The sequence below is a fragment of the Lipophrys pholis genome, assembly GCF_963383615.2.
Source record: "Lipophrys pholis genome assembly, chromosome: 21".
Lineage (NCBI taxonomy): Eukaryota > Metazoa > Chordata > Actinopteri > Blenniiformes > Blenniidae > Lipophrys > Lipophrys pholis.
The window spans coordinates 19,928,251-19,950,858 of NC_137649.1; the positions used below are offsets into that span (position 1 = coordinate 19,928,251).

Genomic DNA, 22,608 nt, shown 5'->3' on the forward strand with positions numbered 1-22,608 from the left:
CTCAGGGTCTCCTGTCAGACCCTCGTCTCAGAACACGGTCCACCTGAATGGCCACAGCAGTCACGTCACCCTCGGCGTGGGGCGACGGGGCCGCAAGTCCAGGACCGACTTACCACAGAGTCCTCCAGAAGTCATAACGCCATCCAGCCCCTCCAGACCCCGAGGTCGACCGCCCGGGAAGAAGAGAGGCAGGAAGAGCAAGCAGGAGCTGGAGGAGATGAGGAGACGGAGCTCCACCCCGGATGAGGACCTTGACCAATCCACTGGCGACGAAGGCGGCGCGACTTCGGCGCAGGAAACCGCCGCGTTGTCGGACTCGACGCCCAGACGGCGCGGGAGGCCCCGAATGGTAAGAACTGAGGAGACGCCTCCGCCCGCCGAGTCTCCGGAGCCCGCCGCTCTGAGGAGGAGCAGCAGGAGAACCAACGAGGAGGTCACGCCTCCCCCGCAGACTGTGGCTCCTCATCGGTCCAGCCAGAAGGAGCCTCCTTCCAAGGACGAGGGAGCAGGCGACGAGGCGGCGGCGGCGGCCTCCATGCGCACACGGAACCAGGGGCGACGCTCGGCCTGGTACATGGAGGAGGACTCCGAGGAGGAGCAGAGGCAGCTGCTATTCGAGGACTCGTCTATAACGTTCGGCACCTCCTCAAAGGGCCGCGTCCGCAAACTGACAGAAAAGGCCAAAGCCAATCTGATCGGCTGGTAACCGACGGAGGAGGAACCGGACGGAGAGCTCAGAGTTCGCCGCTGGAGGAATGTCGGGGGCCCGATCGTGCTCGGATGTCGCATGGGTTCCACGTGCGGACGCCTGTAGGAAACCGCCGGCCACTGCCGGCCGAAACGTGAGACGCACGTCAAACTACGATCCCTCGTCCCGGCTCCTCCACATTATTGATCCATGTTGGATCCCGCAGGAGCGCACAGAGTCGCTGGCGTGAGTCACTCCAGTCCAGCGGAATCACTCCCAGCCTCGACCTCCCAGCGAGGCGCGGCGTCAAAAAAATTGGAAGCAAACAAACAAACAAAAACGTTTAAACTGAGCAGACTTTTTAGTACTTGAAGAAATCACAAAGCGACCGGATGTATCTTATTTCACTCTGGCTATTTTTGAGAAAACCTTCGGAGTGTCTCTGCCGGGCGAGTTCACGGTGCCTGCAGAGCCTCAGTCGTTGGGTCAGTGACGGGACCGCTGACCAAACAGACACCCTTTTGCCCCCCCAACACCTTCATTGTTCCCACTCTTTTTTTATACAACCCCCCGCTCTCTGCTTTTCTAAGATTTGTACGTCGTGATCGGCTCTGCGTTTTTTTTGGAAGTCTTACACATCGGCTGACCTGAGCGTGTCTGTCTGCGCTAAAATACCAAATGGTGTACCTTTTTAAAGGTACTGTAGATCTGTAGGTTTTGTTTACTATCGATGTGTGTGTGTGTGTTTTATTCTTTTTTTTTTCTTTGCATGTAATTGGAATTTTTTTTTTTTTTTTTTTTTCCACCTGAAGCTGTTTTTACTGTGAGGAAGATGGGGGGGGGGAAAAAACAAACAAAGAAAAGGATGCATGGGTGAAAGGTGTCATTAGTGTCCACACAGATCGTGTCTCGATGCGTCCTCAACATTAGCAATACCTTGTGCCTTTCTGTCTTCAGTGTGTGTGTGTGTGTGCGTGTGTGTATAAATGAGTGCTTGGCCTCCGCCATGCAAAGTACATGTGCCTGTTTGTGGACAAACTCCCGTAAATGGAAAGTATGCGATTGTGTGTGTGTGTGTGTTTGGGTTTTTTCTTTTTCTAACACAACCGAGTGTGTCGTTCACTTTCAGCGTGCAAACAGTGGCATACGGTCCGATCCTTGTGGAAAACCTCCAGAGAAATGTATTTATAGCAGCTGGAAAAAAAAGAAAAAAAAAAAAGAATTTACCGTTGTTGTAAACATACCATTATCCATTGTTGATCTATTATCCTATAACCAACCCGGATCAGCGGTTTTATACCTAAGGTACGGAGGGCGGAGCTCTCGGCGACTAGCTTTGCATTTGATGCACATACCACCGGCCGTTTTCGACGCAGTCTTATAGGGAGGAAGCACGTGTTACTATGAAGAGGTTCTTTTCTTTTCTTTTTTCCCTCTGGTGACACACCCATCAGACACACACGGTTCAGTCCCGCATGTTCTCGCACTTCCTCAATGCCTCAAGCAAACAAAACGGACTGGGCTCAAACCACGTAGGACTGAATGACCACGGAACCAGGAAGAGAGAAAACTGCTCTTATATTCTTCTTTCTGATTGTGTGCCTTCGCTACTCTCGGCATATTGAACCCTCGGTTATTCATTCTGGGGCCTTTTTTAGTTTTGTTTTGTTTTTCTTGTCAGCTTTCACGGAGCCCTACAGACTACAAACATCACTCTTTGTTCCCGCAGCATCATGGACTGATTTGGTGATTTCATTTTTACTTTTTTTCTTTTTCTTTTTGACCGCAGCACAGAGCAAAGTGAATGCCAAAATCTGAAAGTCTCCACATGAGATGTTGGTGAGAAACTGGACGGTAGCATCTATATACACTCTTCTCATTTCACATATTACTGAACATATATCTCATCTGTTTTGTCGTCGTTCCTTTATGTTTTTGTGAATGCCAAAATTCTGTCTGGGGGCACTGAAGTTTTCGAACACGGCTTATGAATGTTGTTTTTCTTTTTTCGAAAGAGGGTTTATCGTCTCCGCAGTGAGTTTTTACTTGTAAAGTGTCAAAGTGTTTGCTTTTTTTTTTTTTTCTTTCTTTTTGTCCGTGTCCCTGCCATACAAGATGATTTATCAGTAGGGGGATGAGTGAAGATGGAAACGGTATTTTTAGTGACTCTGCCACGCTGAAACCCAGGTTTTAAACCGCTTCGCAAATGCTTATGAAGAGTTTCTGTAATTCAAAGTGACTTACATGCTTTATTTTCATTCTTTTTTCTCCACCTCCGCTAGTGCATTTCATTAACAATTTACTTATATGGACATTTATTAACTCGCAATTGCTTGTAATTTGACACCAGCCTCTTTAAAGGTGCTCAGCCTGAACAAGCAACATGGATGTTTCTAAGAGTCAAACTGACTGAACCCCATTCAGTGCAATATTATATATTAAAAAAAAACCAACATCTCTTTTAAATGTTTGGATCTGTCCAGAGAACATTAGTTCTTGTGCCTGTCTCTTTAAGAGGCAAAATCGCAACGATTACAATGCTAGGCGCCCGTTTCTATTGAGGGATTTTCTTTTTGCGGAAAATTTGGGAATAGCATGCTATGACTTTTGTTGACGATTCAGCAAAAAGTTTCTGGGGGAAAAAAAAAAAACCTCGGAAAAATTGTAAAGTCAAAGCGGATGGGAGTTTGGTGGAAACAGGAGCGCAAACACAAAAAGCACATAAAAAAAACGTGCGGGGAATTTGAGAAAATAGCGTGCTCTAACTTTTTTCTTTTTTGATTTGGCAAGCCATTTCCACAAAAAAGAAAGTGATTTGGGATTTTAGTGAAAAACACGGCAGCATACGGCAGGTACACACACAATTCCATCAGATTTTTCTACCTTTATTTCCTCGTTTTAGACATTTTAATGAACAAAACTCTTCAAATGGCACGTGCTAATGGTTTCTTCTTCTTTTTTTTTTTTTTGTATTTTAACAACAGATATCGACTGATTGTCATGTGTGGCAACTAAATTGCTGAGCCGAGAAGCTGCGGGTGTAAAAACACGTCTTCATTTCAAGGCATCGTGTTGAATAAATAACCATGAGCTTCATATTCGATTTCTGTAGATCTTCCCAACACACCGACGCTTTAAACACGATTGACCCCCCCCCCCCCCCCCCCCCCCCCCCCCCCCCCCCCCCGTCCCAATTTTAAAAACGAAAGTGACGAACAGCCTGACGCTCTGTAGCAACATGAAATGGTCACTTTGTCGCCATCTACTGTTAGAAAAACAGAATTTCATCTGGAGTCACCAGACATGCTCCACATCACCCCGACACCCGAGCCCACGAAAACGTTTATTCAACATGGGTCCGACGTGTGGCAGAGTCGTGCGCTTCTCTGTGGCCTCTGACCGAGCATCAGCGCTGTTTGATGAGAGGTTAAAGGTCACAGTGTGTATGTATGTGTGTGTGTGTGTATGTGTATGTGTGTGTGTGTGTGTGAGGTGGCTGCATGTGAGCCACCAGGAAGCGTTTTGAGTTTTCAAGAGGACGGGAAAGAAAGAGAACGGGTCTGCAAATGGGCGTGGGGGGGGAAGAGCGGTCTGTTTAAACTGATTGACAAGGTTGTCTTTGTTAGTTTGGATACTTTTTATATATAAAAGGAATTAATGCAAAAAAGAAGCATAACGCTAGAATGTATGTGTAGGGGAGTACTGCTGTTCTGTTAGTTCATACCAATATTTTAAGTAAATAAACAGTTGTGTTTCCATATTCACTCCCTACCTTTTGTTGTGTATTTTTGTGGCAGAGAATTAAACAGATTTAGAGGAAAGAAGGTTAAAAAATGGAGGGTTGCTTAAATTATATACAACCGAACTTCGGCAGCTCTCACTACTTTTCCTGCTTCAAAATGTTTACACAATGTCATGATTGGAAAATACGGAGTTGAGAGTCGAAAATTATGAATTTCTTCCAAATCAGATAAAAGTACACATTTCTAATCTTAGGTCAATTCTTCCATTTAGCAGATAATCTACTTTTAAAGTCAGAGGTGCCTTTTGACTTGGCCCATTAATCTTTTAAACGCAGTCAGAACGTGATGCCTCTTAAACGTTTTGAGAAAATACGTTGCACTTTTTCTTGCAAGTGATTAGTGAATAGACTAGAGATACTTTATTAATCCCAGAGAGAAATTATTTAAAATCCCTGGCATGTCCCAGTCCCATCAGCCTCTCTCTGCAGAGTTTGCACGTTTCTCCCTCAACATGTGTAGGGACTGACTGCAGCGCGCTGCAGCTCTGAATGTTGATAGATGAATAGAAGGATTATCTCCTCTTGAAAATTTCTGATGAAGCTGTAGGTGAAGCGAATTTTTATTTTTTTTTAAAGTCAAGACAAATTTATTTCTATAGCACCTCTCAGACACAAGACAATTCACAGTGCTATAGAAATAAAAAAGAAAATAAACACATTAAAACAAAGGCAAATAGATTATGAAATATATTATAATAAAGTCATTAAGAAAGGCATGAAAAGGAGACCAACTGAAATTAAAAATGTATTAAGAAGTAATGAATATCTATAGTTTATTAGAAATACTCAGCAAATTCTATTTTAAGGCCTGATTTAAAAGAAGTGAATGAGGTGAAATATAGTTACATTTGTCATACAGCAACTTCCCTATTTTTTGCATTCCAATGTCTAATTATATTTCATTATGAACTTATTTATTTCTCACTGAGTTGCAAAACAGTCCCACCTGGCGTTCAAAGAGCGGTACTGCGAGGAGTCGCCTCGGCAAAGGCGCCGGGGCGCAGCTCGGCTGGGTTCGGCTCTTTTCGGCTCTCCTCGGCTCAGCGCTCCTGGGTTCGGCTCTTCCGCTTTCCTCGGCTCTCCTCGGCTCAGCGCTCCCCAGCTCGGCTCTCCCTGACGTGGCGCGCCGCTAAAGGTCGGCCCGTCCTTCCGTGGTCGGCGCTGATTGGCCGCCAAACCTGTTTGTTAAATATGCAAATACACAGGTGGCGGATTGCGGCTTAAGTAAATAAAACAGAAAGTCAAAGCGCGTCTCTTTTTCCGGCGCAACTCTGAAAGGCTCAGTGAGACATCTGGAAAGGAATCTCTACGTTTTAACAGCAGGTAAGACTCCCAACTTTTAGATTAACATGTAACAACACCCCTTGGTTGACATTCATTCTCTAAAGTATTGATTTTACTTCTTTTGTTTAGTTTGTATGTATGTTTGGGTTTGTACGCGACAGGTGCGCGCTCATGCCCCGGCTCAGCCCCGCCGCCGCGCTGCAGCTCGCGCTGCTGCTGTCCGCCGTGCCCGCGCAGTACTTCATCAGCAGGTGGAACGGCGCCACGGCGGTGCAGCGCTACCACGCCACCTCCCGGTAAAAACACGACTCTGCACCCCCGGACAGGGGGCTGCACGGAGGATTAGGACCAACCGCCGAAAGAAACAAGAGTCTGACAAATCTTTTTTTGTTTTTAGACAGTTTTCTTTAGTGGTCCTAATCCTCTTCTGTAGGTCTGCGCATATATATATATTTTTTTTAATTGTCGCATCATCTATAATAAACTACAGAAAGCCACATTACTGAAATTAAGTAGTATTTATGGGTGGTTTTGAGTAATTTCACTCATATTTATCTCTTTAATGGGCATGAACAAAACGTTTTTCCTGTTTATTCCAATAAGTTAATTGCACATTATTAAAAAACTCTGGTAAACTTTGATTAAAACACACAAAAAAAAACCCACTTCAGCGTCAAACTGGACCGACAGGTTCAACTGACTGACTTATTTAGCATAAATCACAACACCACACTAGATCACGCTGTGAACAGTCACATTAGGGTACTTTTATTCTTTAGTAATCCCACATCGTGTTATATTAGATTCAGATATGAAAGCATATGTTTCCAAAAATCTGGTGGGACATTTTTTTTGGTCAATTTAACATTTTACAAACCGATTTAAAGCCTGTGTTATAAAGTACGATGGTGTTTATTTTAACTGACTTTAAATAAAAAGCGATATTTAAAAAAAGTTGCCTAAAATACATGTCCAACTCAAGATTCCCAAGAAAGTACAAATACTCTCCTCTTCTGTTAAAAGGGAAATAGTACTCTGAGTATTGTATGAGAACTTTGTAATGACGACCTTTCATAGCAGTCGTATGAAGTAGAACTACGGTGTTTGTTTCCCACCGTGTGATTTCAGGTTGCTGCGGCTCTGGAGGGAGTGGACGTCCTCCTATCTGAATGCCACAGCGTGGATGGACTGGTCGGGTCAGCAGGTGGCCAGAATCAAGTGAGTGAATGGACTCGGGACACACTTTTGTGATGTCCAGCCACGTCAATCAGTGGTTCTGAGAGTGGCGACAAACTCCATGACGGGCTGTTTGCTTGTTGAAGGTCTCTGGTTGGTCTGGGACACGAGGACGACGAGGCCTTGCGGTCATTTTCCCTCGAGATGATGATTCACGATAATGACCAAGGATTCTTTGGAGGTCCGTGTACAAGATCTGCATAGTTTGGTCATCATGTTGAAGTGTGTTGATTGTGTTTGAGCGGTTCCACTTTCTATTAAGGTCGAGAACACTTTTGATCAATACTTACATTTTAAACTGAAAAAATAATAAATAAATCTAATAACGCACAGAAAAACCTTGATCGTTCACAAAAAAACTGTAATTCAACTTACAGGATAATTTTTCAAACGAGTCGTTGTAACATTTGTTCGTTAAAACTTCTTGGTTTGTTTGTTTGCAGACGAGAAGTGGGACGACTTGTGCTCGTAATCCACCGCAATGATCAAATAATCCCCCTCCACTACCACGCAGAACTTTAGGGAACTGTTTAGCGAGAAAAACAAGTGCACGTTGTTGAATCTCTACAATTTCTACATGCTCGACTTTTAAATTCTCCCTTTTGTACTGATCGGGCGTCGCCACTGAGACGTGTTTCAGTAGCCATGAGCCAACATGTACTTGTAATTTGACACCAGCCTCATAATCTTCTTAGCCGCAAATAGCGTTTGTGCTTTTCTGCATGTTGAAAATTTAAACTTCTATTTATTCTGTGGTCCTTTCTGCAACACATTCCCCCCTGGGATTAACAACGTATTTCTATTCTATTCTATCTGATGCTCGCCTGTCATGAGCTGATGAGACTTTATTCACATTAATAATCGTCGATCATGCTCAAACTATATTTGATAACTTCTGCCTTTCCTTTGACAGGCAAGTAGATAAATAGTTGTGACTGAATAGTGTTGAATAAACACACAAACATACACGCTCATTATTCACTTCTACGGTTTAGTAAGTATATTAACGATCCCCTTTTAACTCGATCATACATCGGCTGTATGGTCTAACTAGTCCAAACTCGTTAATCCGCCGATCAACTCCATGAAGTTTCTGCAGACAGACAGGGTGAAGATGAGCTGCTGAAGATCCAAATGAGGCACGAGAACGAGGAATGAAGGCGTTACAAGTTACTTTGAGCTCGTTGTTCGATCGGTGGCGGCAGCAGCCAGGCGGATCCGGGCATCCCGCACACAAGCGCACCTGAAACTACCTGCAAGTTTGATTTGTGAATATAAAGACATAAGTCTGCGTTCGTCCATCCAGCCTCCAAGGCGGTGCGCAGCCCTCGCCCCCCCTACGTCTTCCTGCGGGTGGGGGAGGTGGTGATGGAGAGGAGGGGTCACATGATCGGGGTGGTGGTCAGCTGGGACACCGAGCTGAGGGCTCCTGCGGAGTGGATCAACAGGATGTACTCTGAGGTCAGCAGCCTTTATACGATTGAGCTTTTATTTATTTATTTATTTATTCTAATGCTGGGAGGCGAAAAGTGAAACGTGCGTTCTTTTCTCCGCAGGACACCAAGGCGGAAAACACGCCGCACTACAAGGTGCTGTTCGGCGGGCCCGAACCTTCGTCTTTCTTAGTGGCGTATTTACCTCAGACACAACTGGAACGCGTCACCGGGGTGAAGGTGAGCAGCACAACTGACAAAACTCCTCCTGCGTTTTAACGTCCGCGCGCTCCATTCACGGGGTCTTTTTTTTTTTTCCCCCCCCAGCCGGACATCCCGACCCTGGAGAATTACTTCACACAATTTGACGGGGAGCGGTTCGTCATGCAGCCCTGGCTCAGAGAGCTCTTCCCAGAGGACGAGGACGCCTGACCGCCCAGCGAAAAGAGACAGTTTTATCTTTATTTGTGTTTTGTTTGTCTGGTTTCTACTGCGGCGCCTCGTCCCACATCATTTGGGATGTGTGATGTACTGGAATCGGAGTGGATTCAAAGTGCCGACCAAAGATGACTGTTAAATCTCTTCTTTCTGGACATCAAGAACATTTTGACAATAAAGGTGTGTAGCGCCGCGTTATGTAATAACAGGTTATTACTCAATGAGCTGAAAATGAATTCTAATAACTAAATCAACTTTATTTGAATGTGTGATTCTATGTTTAATAATGACAAAAAAAACTATTATACTCACGTCCTGCCAACATAGCAACGGGGCTCTAGATCCTGTTTAACTGTTTAGATTAAAGTTAAAGTCAATCTGTATTTCCACCGGCTATTTCTATTTTCTTAAAGAAAAGAAACCAGATTTGTAAAAGCCACTGAGTGCATTTAATCATTTAACCCACATTTTGTAATAACTGTTGCATATGTAACAAGTTATTACAAAATACGTCAGATTGTTACATAATGAGGTGAAAATGTATTACAGACTTACATATTGCACCGTTATTACATAATGCGGTGCAACAAGGTGAAAAAGGATCATCTGTTGTCTTTTATTTTTTTAAAAAGGGTTAAAAAAAATATACAGTATTTTATCTTGATATGTGAAAAAAAACCTCAAATAAAAAGCAACTTGTTTCTTAAAGCCAGTAGCAGTTCTCTTCTTTGCTGAATTTAAATAAATCTGTCTCGTCAGCACTTTTCTTCAAGTCCAGTCGCGACGCATCAAAAACAATAAAGTCTCTTTATTGTCTCTCTGCGACGGCTTCACAGTTTTTTCCTGCTCGGGCCGCGAAGGCCGAAGGTGACGGACACCTGCGAGGAGGCGGTGATCGTCGGGAGGTGAGGGAGGCGCGCAGGAGTCGGCCCCTGGCCTCCGTCCTCCTCCTCCTCCTCCTCCTCCTCCCCCCCGTTCTTCCTCTCCTTGGTCGCCTGCTCGGTCACCAGCAGGGGACAGCCCAGGCTCTGTCCCAGGACCTGGCAGGCATTGTGGGCCTTCCGCTGAGCGTTTTCCACCGCGGACGCGCACGAGCGCTGCCTGGAGCACAGAGCAAAAAAAAAGAAAAAAGAACAGGCTCGTTACAACCGGCCGTGTTCGGCGGGGCTCAGGGTGAGGCGCGTCGGTTCCACTTCACCTCATCTCGCTCAGACATTCGGGGCTGTGGAAGAACCGCGGCGTCCCGACGCAGACGCTCTTGTCCAGCTTCTCCAGCAGGACGCCGCAAACACGCTCCATCTCGTCAAAATCGCCGAACGTGACCACGACCTGCGGGAGAAGGTCTGCGTCAGCGTCGCGTGTAATTCATCACGTGACCTCCCGTCATGAGCTCGTTAGTTGTGTTTGGTTGAAAGTGCCGCACCTCCACATCCAAGCCGTACCCGTCCTCATCCCGGTGGAGAAACCTCCTCACCGACACGTCCTCCTCTCCGACGCCGTGCTGCCTGAACAGAGTGGAGACAAAACGATTTCAGAGTATCAGAGTATTCTGAAACTTCAATAAAGTGCTGAAACTACAAGGGAGAAAACATCTTCCCCTCACGAGCCAGAACACTCACGTTCGTTTCTTCAAATACAGTTCTGACCAAGCTGGTGTTTGACTGAATAAATGGTCCCGCACAGAATTAGAGACACTTAGTGCGACTTTATTCTGGTTCTGGACAAGAGCCTGAGCATGTGACAATTAACAAGACTTCGGAGGATCATTGCACATAGATATGGAAATTTAAATATTAATTTGCAACCAAAGACACCAGAATTCACAACACAGTGAACAAACAACCTGGAGCCTCTTCAACAGGGAAATTGTACATATTCACAGTATTTCCAATGGAGTACTGGAGAAAGTGTCTTATAACGTTGGGCCGGCAGCAAACGGCTTTTTTTTTTTTTTGCAACAGGTACAGTGTGAATTGAAAACTACAGACCAGGAGCTTAGATTAACACTAGATGGAGGCCAGAACCACTTATATTGCCAGTCCAGAAAATGTCCTTGATACAGAAAGACTCTGGTCTGGAATCAAACATGGATCTTCTTGTTTTGACATAACATTTTGAATATTAATAATAAGAAAAGTATAAGCATGGTATGCTTGTTTAAAAAGATGTCATGTATTTATTAATATATTTCATTTACAGTCATTATGGCCAAAGGAATGAGCGAGATAATGAAGATGATGGGACCCAGGACAGAGCCCAGGAGGACACCGGGATGTGAAACACTCCATCTGGATGAACTGAGTAGTCACGATCTCCATCTCGTTTGTAAATATCAATATATCTAAACCGCGGTTCTTCTCACCGGAGAGCCTGCAGAATGTATTCGAGCCGCCGGGAGACGCTGCTGGTCACCTCGCTGACGGACTCCTTGCTGCTGCTCACACGGACCCGCAGCGACGCCTTGTCCGCCGGGCAGCGCACCTCCGCGGTGCCCGTGACCCGCAGCTCCCTCACCCGGTGACTGTGAGCCGCTTCCAGCCCCGGATCGTCGTCTTTACCGGACGGCCCCGCGCCGGCATGCGGCACTAAGGCAGCGTAAACCCGGCTGGGAGACTCCATGATGGAGGCGGAAACCAACGTCCAACGGCTATGGCGACGAGCCGCAATGCATGTCGGGATTTGTAGTTTTTCCGCCAAAGAACTACAAGGGAAAACAACCCGCAGATTTTGAAATTACAAATACTCCCATAAACATCACATTCATTGGTGTTGTATAGTTTAAAAATTGAGAAATTAATCGGAGAATAGAAAAAGTTTTTTTTAATGAACATTTATCTCAGCTATTATCAATTGAAATTCGTATAATACTAAATTAAATCCAAACTACATATCTATCCATTCATCCATCCATCCAGTGTCTCCTGCCCTCGCCCATTGTACTCTGGGATTGCCTCCAACTTAATGTGTTTTTCATCAACCTGGTTTTAACATGTGTTCCCCTCTTATATAGTTCTAAATACTATGTGCACTTAGATCAAATTATTCAGTAAAAAACCCCAACTATGATATACATATACATTGTTTCATCAAAACAATGATCTTTTAATAGAAAGCCTTGGAAATTCAGCAATCAACTATTCACTATTTGTGCAGCATGGATTGATTAAAGGCATTTCTTTCTTTCTTTTTCTTTCTTTCTTTACCAACTGCTGTTGAACCCAAGTGGAGAAGAAGAAGAAGGGCAACAGTCATCAGGGACGAAAAGCCGCTGATAAGAGAGAGAAGGAAATGGTCACCAGGGACTACGAGAGCGGGGAAACAATGTAGATAGATAGAACCAGCAGATGGCGGTAATGTGACTTTATGGATTCGAACTGCCTTTAAACCAAGAAGAAGAAGAACATGAATGTTAACATTAAGAAATCTAATCAATTGGTCCTTGGATGATGACAAATCAACTTTCCTTGGTGGAGGTAATCATAAGTTAATACAACGCTATAATGAGATGTCCACAATCAAAACCTTTGACCTGCATTTTTGTACCCCATCTTTTATTGACTTTCATAAAAACATATCTTAATTTGTTTACCAAACAAATGGTCACCATTAATACTTTAATATAGGCTCCTGAAATGTTTACACTCGCATTGAAATAACAGATGTACCCTGCCTTTTACTTAATATCAGCTGGTAAACATCGGTTTAGGATGACTGATGATGTAAAGAGAATACTGATTGCTCACAAAAGAAGATTGCGAATTTTAAAAGCAATTCAAGTTAATTCACATTCTAACTCATGGACACACGTCACACCAAACATCTGGAAATTTAAATCCATAAAACAATAGATTCACTTTATAATTTTCCCTTTCAAAGGAATTTTCCCGTTTGGCCAAGTGGGGATCTTATGTGGAATATAAAGCTGCAAGATAAGATGTTTTATGATAATCATGTCAAACTACTTGATTGATGTGTGTTTCTGTACTTTTCGTAGTTTTTGGATTTTTAAAAATGGCATTTCTTATATTTTTAAGGATCATTTGCAAAGAATTATGTCTATCAATTCGTCAAAACTAAGTACTACAAACTATTATATCTTTTATTATTAATTTGAACACTTATTGACGTTTTATGGCACATTCCTAACAGATGTTGAAAATATTGAATCATTATTGAAAACATTGGATATGTTTGAAAGATAATAAATGATAAGACAACAAATATGTTTGTTGACATTTTTATGAGTGTCTGTTTTTGTTCTATTGATCACGTTCTTCGCAGGGGAAAACAATAAAATACTGAAACTTGATTTGACCAGCAGGTGGCAGCAAAAATAAAGCCATAAACTCTGGAGAGCCCGTAAGAGCTGGTATTAAATCAAAAAGGCTCGTTCTTGTAATTACAATGCAAGATGTAATGTTATAGTGCATTTTACGATTTCTGTTTGTTTTATTCAGAACATGTAATTACGTAAGTTGTTCAAATTTAAAGAAGAAGCACATTTTAACAGTCTGGTGACTATTAGTAGTGTTGTTTACTATATATTTTAACTATTTGCCCCAAACCAAGATGCTCTCCAAGTGAATTTATCATGCATTTATTTGAAAGTTGTGTTTTACGATTAATGAGTGAGACCCAAATGGTCTATTTTATTTATTCTCTGTATTAATCCGTCTATTGACTGTAAAGGTGTCGAATTTGATATTACAAATGAGTTCATCTCATACAGACAGGTTGTTCTGGTTCACAGCTTCCTGCAGGCTGCATGTACAGTATGCCAGTCCTGGGTTTTCCCATCTTGAACGCTTCGAGGCGGCGTCTGGGAAAACCGGATCGGTTTCTGGACGCTGGTTTCTTTATACAGCGGAGTTTGCTTGGTTTCCCTCGAGTATTAAACTGTGAAATGAGCTTTATAATCACAGCCTAAAAATACAAGGCCGTATTTGTTGTTGTTGTCTCTGGTTTCGCCGGTCCCCCGGTACGCCCCGGTGGAGGCCGACATCTGACGTGGAGCTCCAGCCAAGACAGATGCAGCACTGTATAATGAGGCTTTAAAAAAAATAATAATAGTAATAATAATTTACTGATGGGAGAGAATGAGAAAAGGAAAGGAGTGCTGTTTTGTTAAATCGCCGCAGAAGCTCAGATATTTCCCCTCTTTGTGTGTCTCTCAGTTATCTGGTGCTTCAAATCACAACACCTTCATTGTTCAGGGCGGCATATTTGTATTTGTTCAGCTGGCAATCATCACAAAGTTAAAAAAAACCACTTACATAAACAACAATGTACTTTTTTTTTTTCTTTTTTTTTTTAACAATCGAGAGCACGCATTCTTCTCCTCTCCTCTCACTGTTTATTTAACTACCATCACTTAAACAGCACTTGCTGTGATGCCTGCCATGAAATGATGTTGTTAAGATTTATTGAGATGAAAACTGCACACTGCTTTTAAGGAGGATCTGCTTTTTCCCTGCACCCCCCCCCCCCCCCCCCCCCCCCCCCCCAAAAAACCTCTTTGCTCTCTGGGGGTCATTAGATGGAGACTGTGGGCACTCAAAAGGGAAAAAGATTTGACCGTGATGGTCTCTGAATATGTTGATGTGCGTCTGCGTTTCTCCCGCTCGCTCAGATGAAGTAATAAAGTTTGCTGCGCTGGAGTCCCTCCACGTCTCTCCATAAGACCGCAATCAAGGCCCGTGCAGTTTTATTGCAGTTTTATTTTCATATTGTCCAAGAAATCTCCAGACTCCCCCCTGTGCCGCTGCCATAAATTGTAGTGTTTGACTGTATTTCTTCCACGCTGCCTCCCCCCCACCCCACACCACCACCACCACAGTTTTGTATTTATGGATGAAGGCGATAAAACATGCAGCTCGCACTCTGTGTGTCCACAGCTGTCATCTGTCTAGGACTTTATTTCAAGTTTCATTTTTATTTCCCTTCACTAATCCACCCCCCCTCCCCCCCTGCTAAAAAACAGATGCTGATAGAATGAGAAAACACAATAAATGGAGGGTTTCATTGTTTGCGTCTCTTTTATTTGGTTTTAAACGCAGCAGCGTTCAGATCTGTTGGTTCAGGAGACGTTCAGCAGGAGGGGATCTTTACCTGTTGGCTGTTAACGTGAGTCCAAAATGCAATGAGGGGTCGTTGGGATGATGGTTTTACTAATATAGTGCATTGTGGGATCTGCAGAAAAACAACAAACGGATGACAAGATTTGAGCTCGTGCCGTTTCCCTGCATATATCAATCAAGGTTGAAATATTACAACATGCTGTGAAACATTTCCCCAAAATCCTCCGTCCATGCATCTAGTCTTCTAACATCCTTTAAGTCTAAACACCTAAAATGACCATTTTAGTAAACTCCTGTCTGCAGGAGGGTGAATGAACTCAGATGAAACGAGCTGCTAAGATGCAGCAGCAGAAAAAGTCACGTGGAGGTAAGATAATATGAGAAAAAAGACTGTTTAATTAGACTCCTCCACACAATGTTACAGCAACACCATTATAATAATATTAAAAACATTTTTTTAAATTTGAATATATGCTTTATATACTTATTAAGTAATTAGTTACTCTTTAGGCACATTAACGAACTCGTGAAGCCACTTTTCTTCTTTTTAAGACGTCATCATTAATCTTGCCCAACAATGGCTCCATCGTCCTAAAAGGTATTAAATGATTTTCACTCTAAATGTTTCTGGTTTTCCTGTTTCTGCTGCTTTGTGAACGATCCTGTCTGGTCCTTTAATCCTTGTATCAGACCTGAGAGAGTTTTAAGAGAATCTCACAGCACAATAAGGAGGTGTGTGACAGCCAATAACTTAGATATTATATGGCAGTAATGTAATAAAATAGTGTCATTTTGTTTAACCAATCAATCAATGTATGCAGAGTATGTTTCCTTAATAAATGAATATAGACTATATTATATAAAATATGGAACATTATACTTATTTTTGATAAGCAAACTGTGCAAGACCAGGATTTATACCCAAGAAGAGCTGCTGTAATTTTGTATTATTATGTGTTTGGCCACAGTATTTAATTATTAAGGATTGCTTTTAATTGCACTACAATCTTGACATTATTGGCAAAATGTTACAGTGATAACGGATCGAATAACGGTTAAACTATTGGTAAGTTATCATATTATGGGCTTTATTAAATAGAAAGAATTCAAAAATATTACCTTATTGACTGCAGTTATTGATTCTTAAGGACTTTTTTTTAATGCCACTTCAATCCTGTAATAAGTTATTACATTAGTGGAACAATGTTATTACCATAAAGGCTCAAATATCCTATTACATGATTGAGACGTCATTATAAAATGGGCTTTATTACATTAAAAAAGGCAAACATTATCACGTTATTGCCATGTATTATGTTACTGGCTATAGTTACATCACTGGTTTGACGCTCACCTGGAAGAAAATCACTAGAAATCAAAAGCAAATAGCCGCTGCTTGTGGACAGATCTCACCAAAAATACGAGACTGACAGTTTTGAGTCATGCTCGTAGGTCCTGGGATCCGGGCAGGGAGCTCTCGACATGTCAGTATATTATCAGAGGCCCTTTCTCATGCCGTCACTCGGCTCCGCGGCGTTCATCTCTGTAAACAGCTCGCAGTCAAATAAACCTCCATGGCAGCACAGATCTTGACCCGCGATGGCGAGGAAAGCACACGTGCGGCCGATTACACTCGGAATGGGAATCGTGCCGCGGCCATGTTGGCACGGTGACGTGACACGCTGGGAGGCTTGAATGCATCAGAGCCATTATTAATGTTTCCCAGTGACACCTGCACCTCGACTCAACGACTCAGCGTATTAATCAGAAGGGGGGGGGGGGGGGGGGGGCGAGAAGAAGAAAAATACAGAGAGTCGCTGCCAGAGAATTCTCTGTGATTACTTTCAACTGTTGTTGTGCATGACTGAGAAATGTCATCAACTATGGCAACTGGTAAGATTATTTATTTGTTTATTCATTTGAATATAATGGCTCACTGATGAGTGGTTTCCATGTGAGGCCTGTACACACACACACACACACACACACACACACACACACACACACACACACACACACACACACACACACACACACACACACACACACACACACACACACACACACACACACACACACACACACACACTAAGCTGAACCTGTTGTAAAGACCTCATAAAGACTCAACATCTGTTTATTGCGATGCGTGCCAGCAGACTGTGCAACGCAAACACCCACCAAGGGTAAACACCCTCCGACTGAAAATACCCGCACGGAGAGGCCTGCGTGTTTTTAATTAACCGTGTGCCGGCGTGGACGGGCTACAGGTGCCCACGCCGCGGCTCGGTCTCGCCGTGCGGGTCTGCTAATGACGTTAATGATGTGTGCTAAAGAAACAAGGGGATTTCGAGATACCTGATATGCCTGTAATATGTTGGCATGTGTCCGAGATCTTTTAATAAGTGTCTATCAGGCGGGTCAACAGGTGTGTGTGTGTGTGTGTGTGTTTAAATAGTATGTAGTGCTTCATTAGAGTTAACAGGCCACTTCCAATGATTTGTGACTACCACATTGTCAGGTTTGTTAGTCACTATTTAATATCTACCTGTTAATATAGAGTTTTACCACACCTTTTCACTTGACTCTCTCTAAGTTGATCTTGTGTTGCCTTTTTTTTTTCCCCTCTCTCTCTCTCTCTCTCTCCTTTTTCTCGTCTTTTCCCCTACAGATCTGTGCTTTTTAAGGCCTTGTTGGGTTTCAGGGCTCTATTAAAAGTTCAAAGGCAGCGTTTACTACTGTAACTGGAGCTAGTCTGCACCGAGGCTTTTCACTAATGAGTGCGCAGCATACACACCCACACACTAGCAGAACAAAACAGGCCTACACACACACACACACACACACGCACACACACACAAAAACACACACATTCACAAATGCACACAGAGCTGCAACACATGTTCCCCTCATGGAGGCTGCGGCGAGATTGCCCATTGTTAGTCCGTCGTTATTGCAGTCATGTTGTCTTTTGGAGTGCCAAAAGCTCGATCAGAACCTTAAGCGACTTAACGACCCTTTCAGCACCACGCGCCCTCCGTTCTTCTTCTCCAAACAACGAGTCAGGGAGACTTTCTCACACATGGAGCGTGATCCCGAGTGACTGCTGCTTTTGTGTGGCGTGAAATCTTTTAATCAGACTGAGCATGTCCAGAGTAACTGGCTCCTGATGATACTTTGCCTCATATAATTATTCCAAATCTTCCAGTCGCTTGCTACTTTCACATCCGTCCCGATCACTCCCAGTAATCACATTTCCTGCTGTATTTGTCGTCTTACACTTTACAGTGGACGTGCTCCCACAGGGCGTGGAAGCCGGTTAATGGTTCTCACTCCACTGCTCTCCACAAACCTTTTACAACAAATTAGAATTTAATAATGTTTGTTGAGCCATTCGGAGCCTCGGCGGCTTTGACCCCCGTCTCTGCCGTGTCCTCGGATGTCTGACATTCCCGTGTAAACACAAAAACAAACAGGCCAGATGGAGAGGCCTGGGATTACACGCCTGCTCCGCGGACGCACCGAGTGCAGGGGTCGTTTGAGTTTAACCCTTTTTTACTGTAACATGTTCTCCAACAATTTGAGTTATTTGTGGGACACATGATGTTCAAGTAAATCGCTGCTGTGCAGTGAAAATGAGTAAATCAGTACATCATGAATTTTAAAGTTCATAAATGAGTTGGACTGGAATGAAGAGGGATTTTTTTTATATTTGTTTATTAAATTTAAGCTCCACAAACAGTTTATGTTGGTAATAACAACTGATTCCAGGTCTGTAACATTTTGCAATGAGCTGATAATTTGCATCCATCAGCTTGTAGTAAAGTTAAAGTGAATGCCAACCCTTTGCTTTGAGTGTGTGTGTGTGTGTGTGTGTGTGTGTGTGTGTGTGTGTGTGTGTGTGTGTGTGTGTGTGTGTATCGGGGGGGGGGGGGGTTCCAGAAACTCAAAACGCCAAACGTTTATTATTACCACGGTTTGCAGCGGGCCTGCCTCGAGGGGAGGCTGCTGCGGTGACCCCTGACCCCGGCGCTTGGACCCCCACCATGCTTCACTCCCCCCGCCGGCCCTCTTTCCTCCTCCTGTTTGCCGTCTGAAATGTTGAAAGGAGAATAAAAGAATACGTCGGAACGATATCTGAGGTCATGCGCCTTTCCGGGAACGGCGGAGGTTTCTGAGGCAATACTCTTTTATTCTTTCATTACGAGGGACGAGTGAAAAACATACTTCACAGCTTCTTTCGTCCAACCGCGGCTCCGGGGTGATAAAAATGGACGCTCCTCCAAAGTTTTACGGCTTACCACTCGCTCTCTTTCCCTCTTTCTTGTTCTTTTTTTTTCTCCACTTCCCTTTCTCCATTCATCCCCCCCCACCACCCCCTTCTCTCCTTTCCTTTCCTCTCTGTTCTGGGGGAGCAGCAGGAATCTGCAGCCCGTTGGCACCGCAGATAATAAACACCCGTCCACGCCGCAGCGCCCGCACCTTTGGGGCAGGAAACCCCATGCACACGCACCTGCATGAGCTGCGACGACAACGAGGACCATCTGTCCATCAGGCCAGCGTATGAAAGAACCTGCTCTGAGGATAAACACTCGTACACACCCACAGACAAACAGTGGATGGGGGGGTCAGAGGTTAAAGGACCCCCTTTCCTGTCCAGACAGACGAGGCCTCCTCAGTTCCACCCTTTCATTTTTTCCTCCACCCCCCCCCCCCCCCCCATTTGGTATGAGATTGATGACGTGTTGGTAACGGCAGGCTGGACTTAACCAACCTCAGCTCATCCTGATAATTATTAACTCACCAGTTCTTCTTCCAGGTGCCCCCTTAACGCAGCCCAAAAGCTGATTTAATAAAAAAAAGCAGTGGAGGAAGTTCTTCTCTGAAAGCTTTTTGGACTGCCCTCCAGAGCTTCATTAATAGGGCATGATCTTATGTTACACAGATTTAAAAAAGCTTTGGCGAAAGATTCTCGTTAGTCACTATTGAAACCAGCTCCTAAAAAAAAAAATAATAATCAGCTGAGTTTTAAATCAGCGTCTACAATAATAAAAAAAAGAGCTCTTAAATGAGTCTTTCTGAGGACTTCACAAATAGCTCTAGATATTGTTTCATGCATTTGAACTGCTTGAGGTAATTCATCCTCCGGAACTGGACACGCGTTCCCTCACGAGACAAACCCCAAAACGTGTGTTTTTCACGTATCCACAATATGTTCGACTACCATTTTGCCCCGCGTCTGCCTCGGAGCGAGCCTCTGCGGTGCAGGCCTGGTCTGGTAATAGCCTGGGCGCTCTGGTCTCGCCGAGATTAATGTGAAGACTTATTGATGTAATGATGGAGCCATGAAAGAGCACTCTGGGCCGTGGTTTGGGCCCAACACATGAGCCTAATGGACTCTGTGTGTATGTTTGTGGGCATGTGTTACATCTACGTGTGTGTGTGTGTGTGTGTGTGTGTGTGTGTGTGTGTGTGTGTGTGTGTGTGTGTGTGTGTGTGTGTGTGTGTGTGTGTGTGTGTGTGTGTGTGGACCAAAACAGATGAAACTAATTGGTGGGGGTTTGCATTCACAAAAAGAGAAGAGTCTGTGTTTCTGCGAGATTTCACCGCTCATAGAAGTCTCACCGAATATGTTTGTGTGTCCTACACGTTCCTGTGACCTCAGACTTCTCTGTGCCTCGCCGTCCTTTCCTGTACATGTCAATTTCTTTTTTCTTTTCAATTCCTTTTTTTTTTTTCTTCTCTGCTCTGGGCTAACCGGCGGCTTTCTCCAAGTTAAAGGGCAGAGCGGCTCATGCTGACATTGTGGGACAGCAGGGTTGGAGGCAACACGAGAGGGAGGTTGTGTAAATACGACCAAAATTAAAGTACTACCTTTTCAACTAGTGCCCTGCGGTGCGTATGTGCTCGTGGGCGTTTCCGCGGATTCTCCGGTGAGGCCCAGCAGGTGCTGACAGGACCCCCCCCTCCCCACCATTCCTCATCCCCCCCCCCCCACACACACTCTAAATCCTTATGTGTGTGTGTTTGCATGCGTTTGAATGCCAGCAGGCTTGAGCTCCCCTGCGTGGGTCTGATGTGGAGGTGATTGACAGCCGAGCAGTCACAAGGGGTGATTGAGAGCAGTTGTGGGAAGAGAGGGACCTTACAGCCTCGCTGCTTTCCGCCCCCGAGGGCGGAGAAAGGAAGACAAAGACAGAGACAGTCTAAACAGATTAATACGACACACGGGGAGGGAGACAGCATAACTAAGTGAGCATTAAAAAGGAGTTGCGAGTTTTCTCCCACAGGAATCTGTTGGTCAGACAAGATAAAGCTGAAGGTCCGTCTGATAAAAGGCAGCGTCTTCTTCCTCATAATCGCCCCGACTGTTCCCTGATCTCATGGGTGGGGAACCCTGGGGACCACGGAGGTTTGTGGGAAATGGCTCACGTTGTGCGAGTGATGTCATCACAATGTAGGAGACAGACGACGCTTTCCGCGGATGATACGGGGAAGGGGGGGGGGGGCAAACGCCCGGCCGCAAAATCTGACGTAGCAAAGACTCCTTGGTGAAGCTGATTTGTCATTCCAGCCCATTCCTTGTCCTCTTGGAGGAATATAAATCTACTGCGGTCTTAGAAACATGAAAAAAAAACAAAGCCAAGAGCTGTATGTTCGCCTATGTACACTTGTACCCACGTGTACAATAGGGGTACGTATACAAACAAGGTAGATTTCTAGATACGAACATTCAAACGTTAAGCAATTAGTTGTACGTCCACATATCCATCCACCAGTGCTCGGAGCATTTTTGAAAACGTTCAGATTCCATCGTCGCGTGGATGGGAGAAAACGCAACTTTTAGAAAACGCAACTCGGGCTCCGTCTCTGTGTTGACGGCGGAAACGCTGATACTGCGCACCGCGGTAACAAATAGTTCTTCTGCACACGGCGCTCTTACAACTGACGGTTCCACTTTTGTGGAAGTGAAAAAAGTTCTTTGTTTTTTTTCTGTGTTGGTCTAGATTAGCGATCTCCACCTCCAGGCGTTGTGTGAACACTGGTTTAGATTTCCTCTTTTCATTTCCTTCATTGTTCTTGTCATATTCACTCTGGTCAACAGGACCTCCTTCACTGTTCGTGAGAGCAACTCTTACTTGTTTCATATAAATGGTTTTCTATTATAAAGTGAAAACACATCAGGGTTTTCTTTGGTTGTTTGTCATATAAACGCAAAACTTTTCTGTTGAAAAAGATGTATGTTTCCATGGAAACGGCAGACATGGTCATGTCATTTTCATGTAGGGCCACTGTTGATGACGATGAAGTTGGATTGCTATTCCAGGTGACTCAACTATAAAACTACCGAGTCCCGGGAGAATATTGACTGGGAGTCGTCTACTGAGCATGTGCAGAAGAACTTTTTACTAGAACTGTGGTTCACATGCACAGTAGCAGTGTTTCCCCCCATCTACACGGAGACCGGACCCAAGTGTTTTTTTAAAAAAAGAAGTGTGTTTTCGCCTGTTTCCATGGAGACGAAGCATTTCAAAAAGTTCAAATTTGCTTTTTCAGCGGCTCTGAGGTTGTCATGGAAACAGACGCATCAGCGTCAGTGTAAACAGGGTCTATATGTGTCGTGTCTACTGACACAAAAAAAGTCTCGCCACA

General features: G+C 44.1%; 3 protein-coding genes across 4 annotated transcripts in view; 2 read left to right on the forward strand and 1 right to left on the reverse strand.

The window, feature by feature from the left end:
- Positions 1–1,886, forward strand: part of phip (PHIP subunit of CUL4-Ring ligase complex) — a gene marked incomplete at its 5' end in the record, with an annotated part of 34,749 nt that extends 32,863 nt beyond the window's left edge. The window contains 1 exon segment of the mRNA XM_080490627.1: positions 6–1,886. Coding sequence (XP_080346753.1) covers positions 6–706 — 701 coding nt within the window. The 3' untranslated portion in view covers positions 707–1,886.
- Positions 1,887–5,705: 3,819 nt separating this feature from the next.
- Positions 5,706–9,996, forward strand: LOC308126781 (uncharacterized protein). Of its 2 annotated transcripts, XR_013936465.1 has the most exons (8): positions 5,706–5,813; positions 5,936–6,070; positions 6,903–6,992; positions 7,097–7,191; positions 8,317–8,471; positions 8,567–8,683; positions 8,771–9,061; positions 9,718–9,996. XR_013936465.1 is itself a non-coding variant. In XM_080491401.1 (7 exons), the coding sequence occupies exons 2-7, from the start codon at positions 5,946–5,948 to the stop codon at positions 8,873–8,875; spliced, it is 687 nt and encodes a 228-aa protein (XP_080347527.1). In that variant the 5' UTR covers positions 5,706–5,813; positions 5,936–5,945; the 3' UTR covers positions 8,876–9,592. The 2 variants fall into 2 exon arrangements, 1 of the variants encoding a protein (XP_080347527.1); XM_080491401.1 differs by lacking the exon at positions 9,718–9,996 and having other exon boundaries at positions 8,771–9,592.
- On the reverse strand, positions 8,884–11,526 carry irak1bp1 (interleukin-1 receptor-associated kinase 1 binding protein 1). Its single transcript, XM_080491400.1, has 4 exons — positions 11,244–11,526; positions 10,305–10,386; positions 10,080–10,210; positions 8,884–9,982 (listed from the first exon to the last, which is right to left on the reverse strand). Exons 1-4 carry the CDS (start codon positions 11,498–11,500, stop codon positions 9,712–9,714), a joined length of 741 nt encoding a protein of 246 aa, XP_080347526.1. The 5' UTR covers positions 11,501–11,526; the 3' UTR covers positions 8,884–9,711.
- Positions 11,527–22,608: the final 11,082 nt, after the last annotated feature.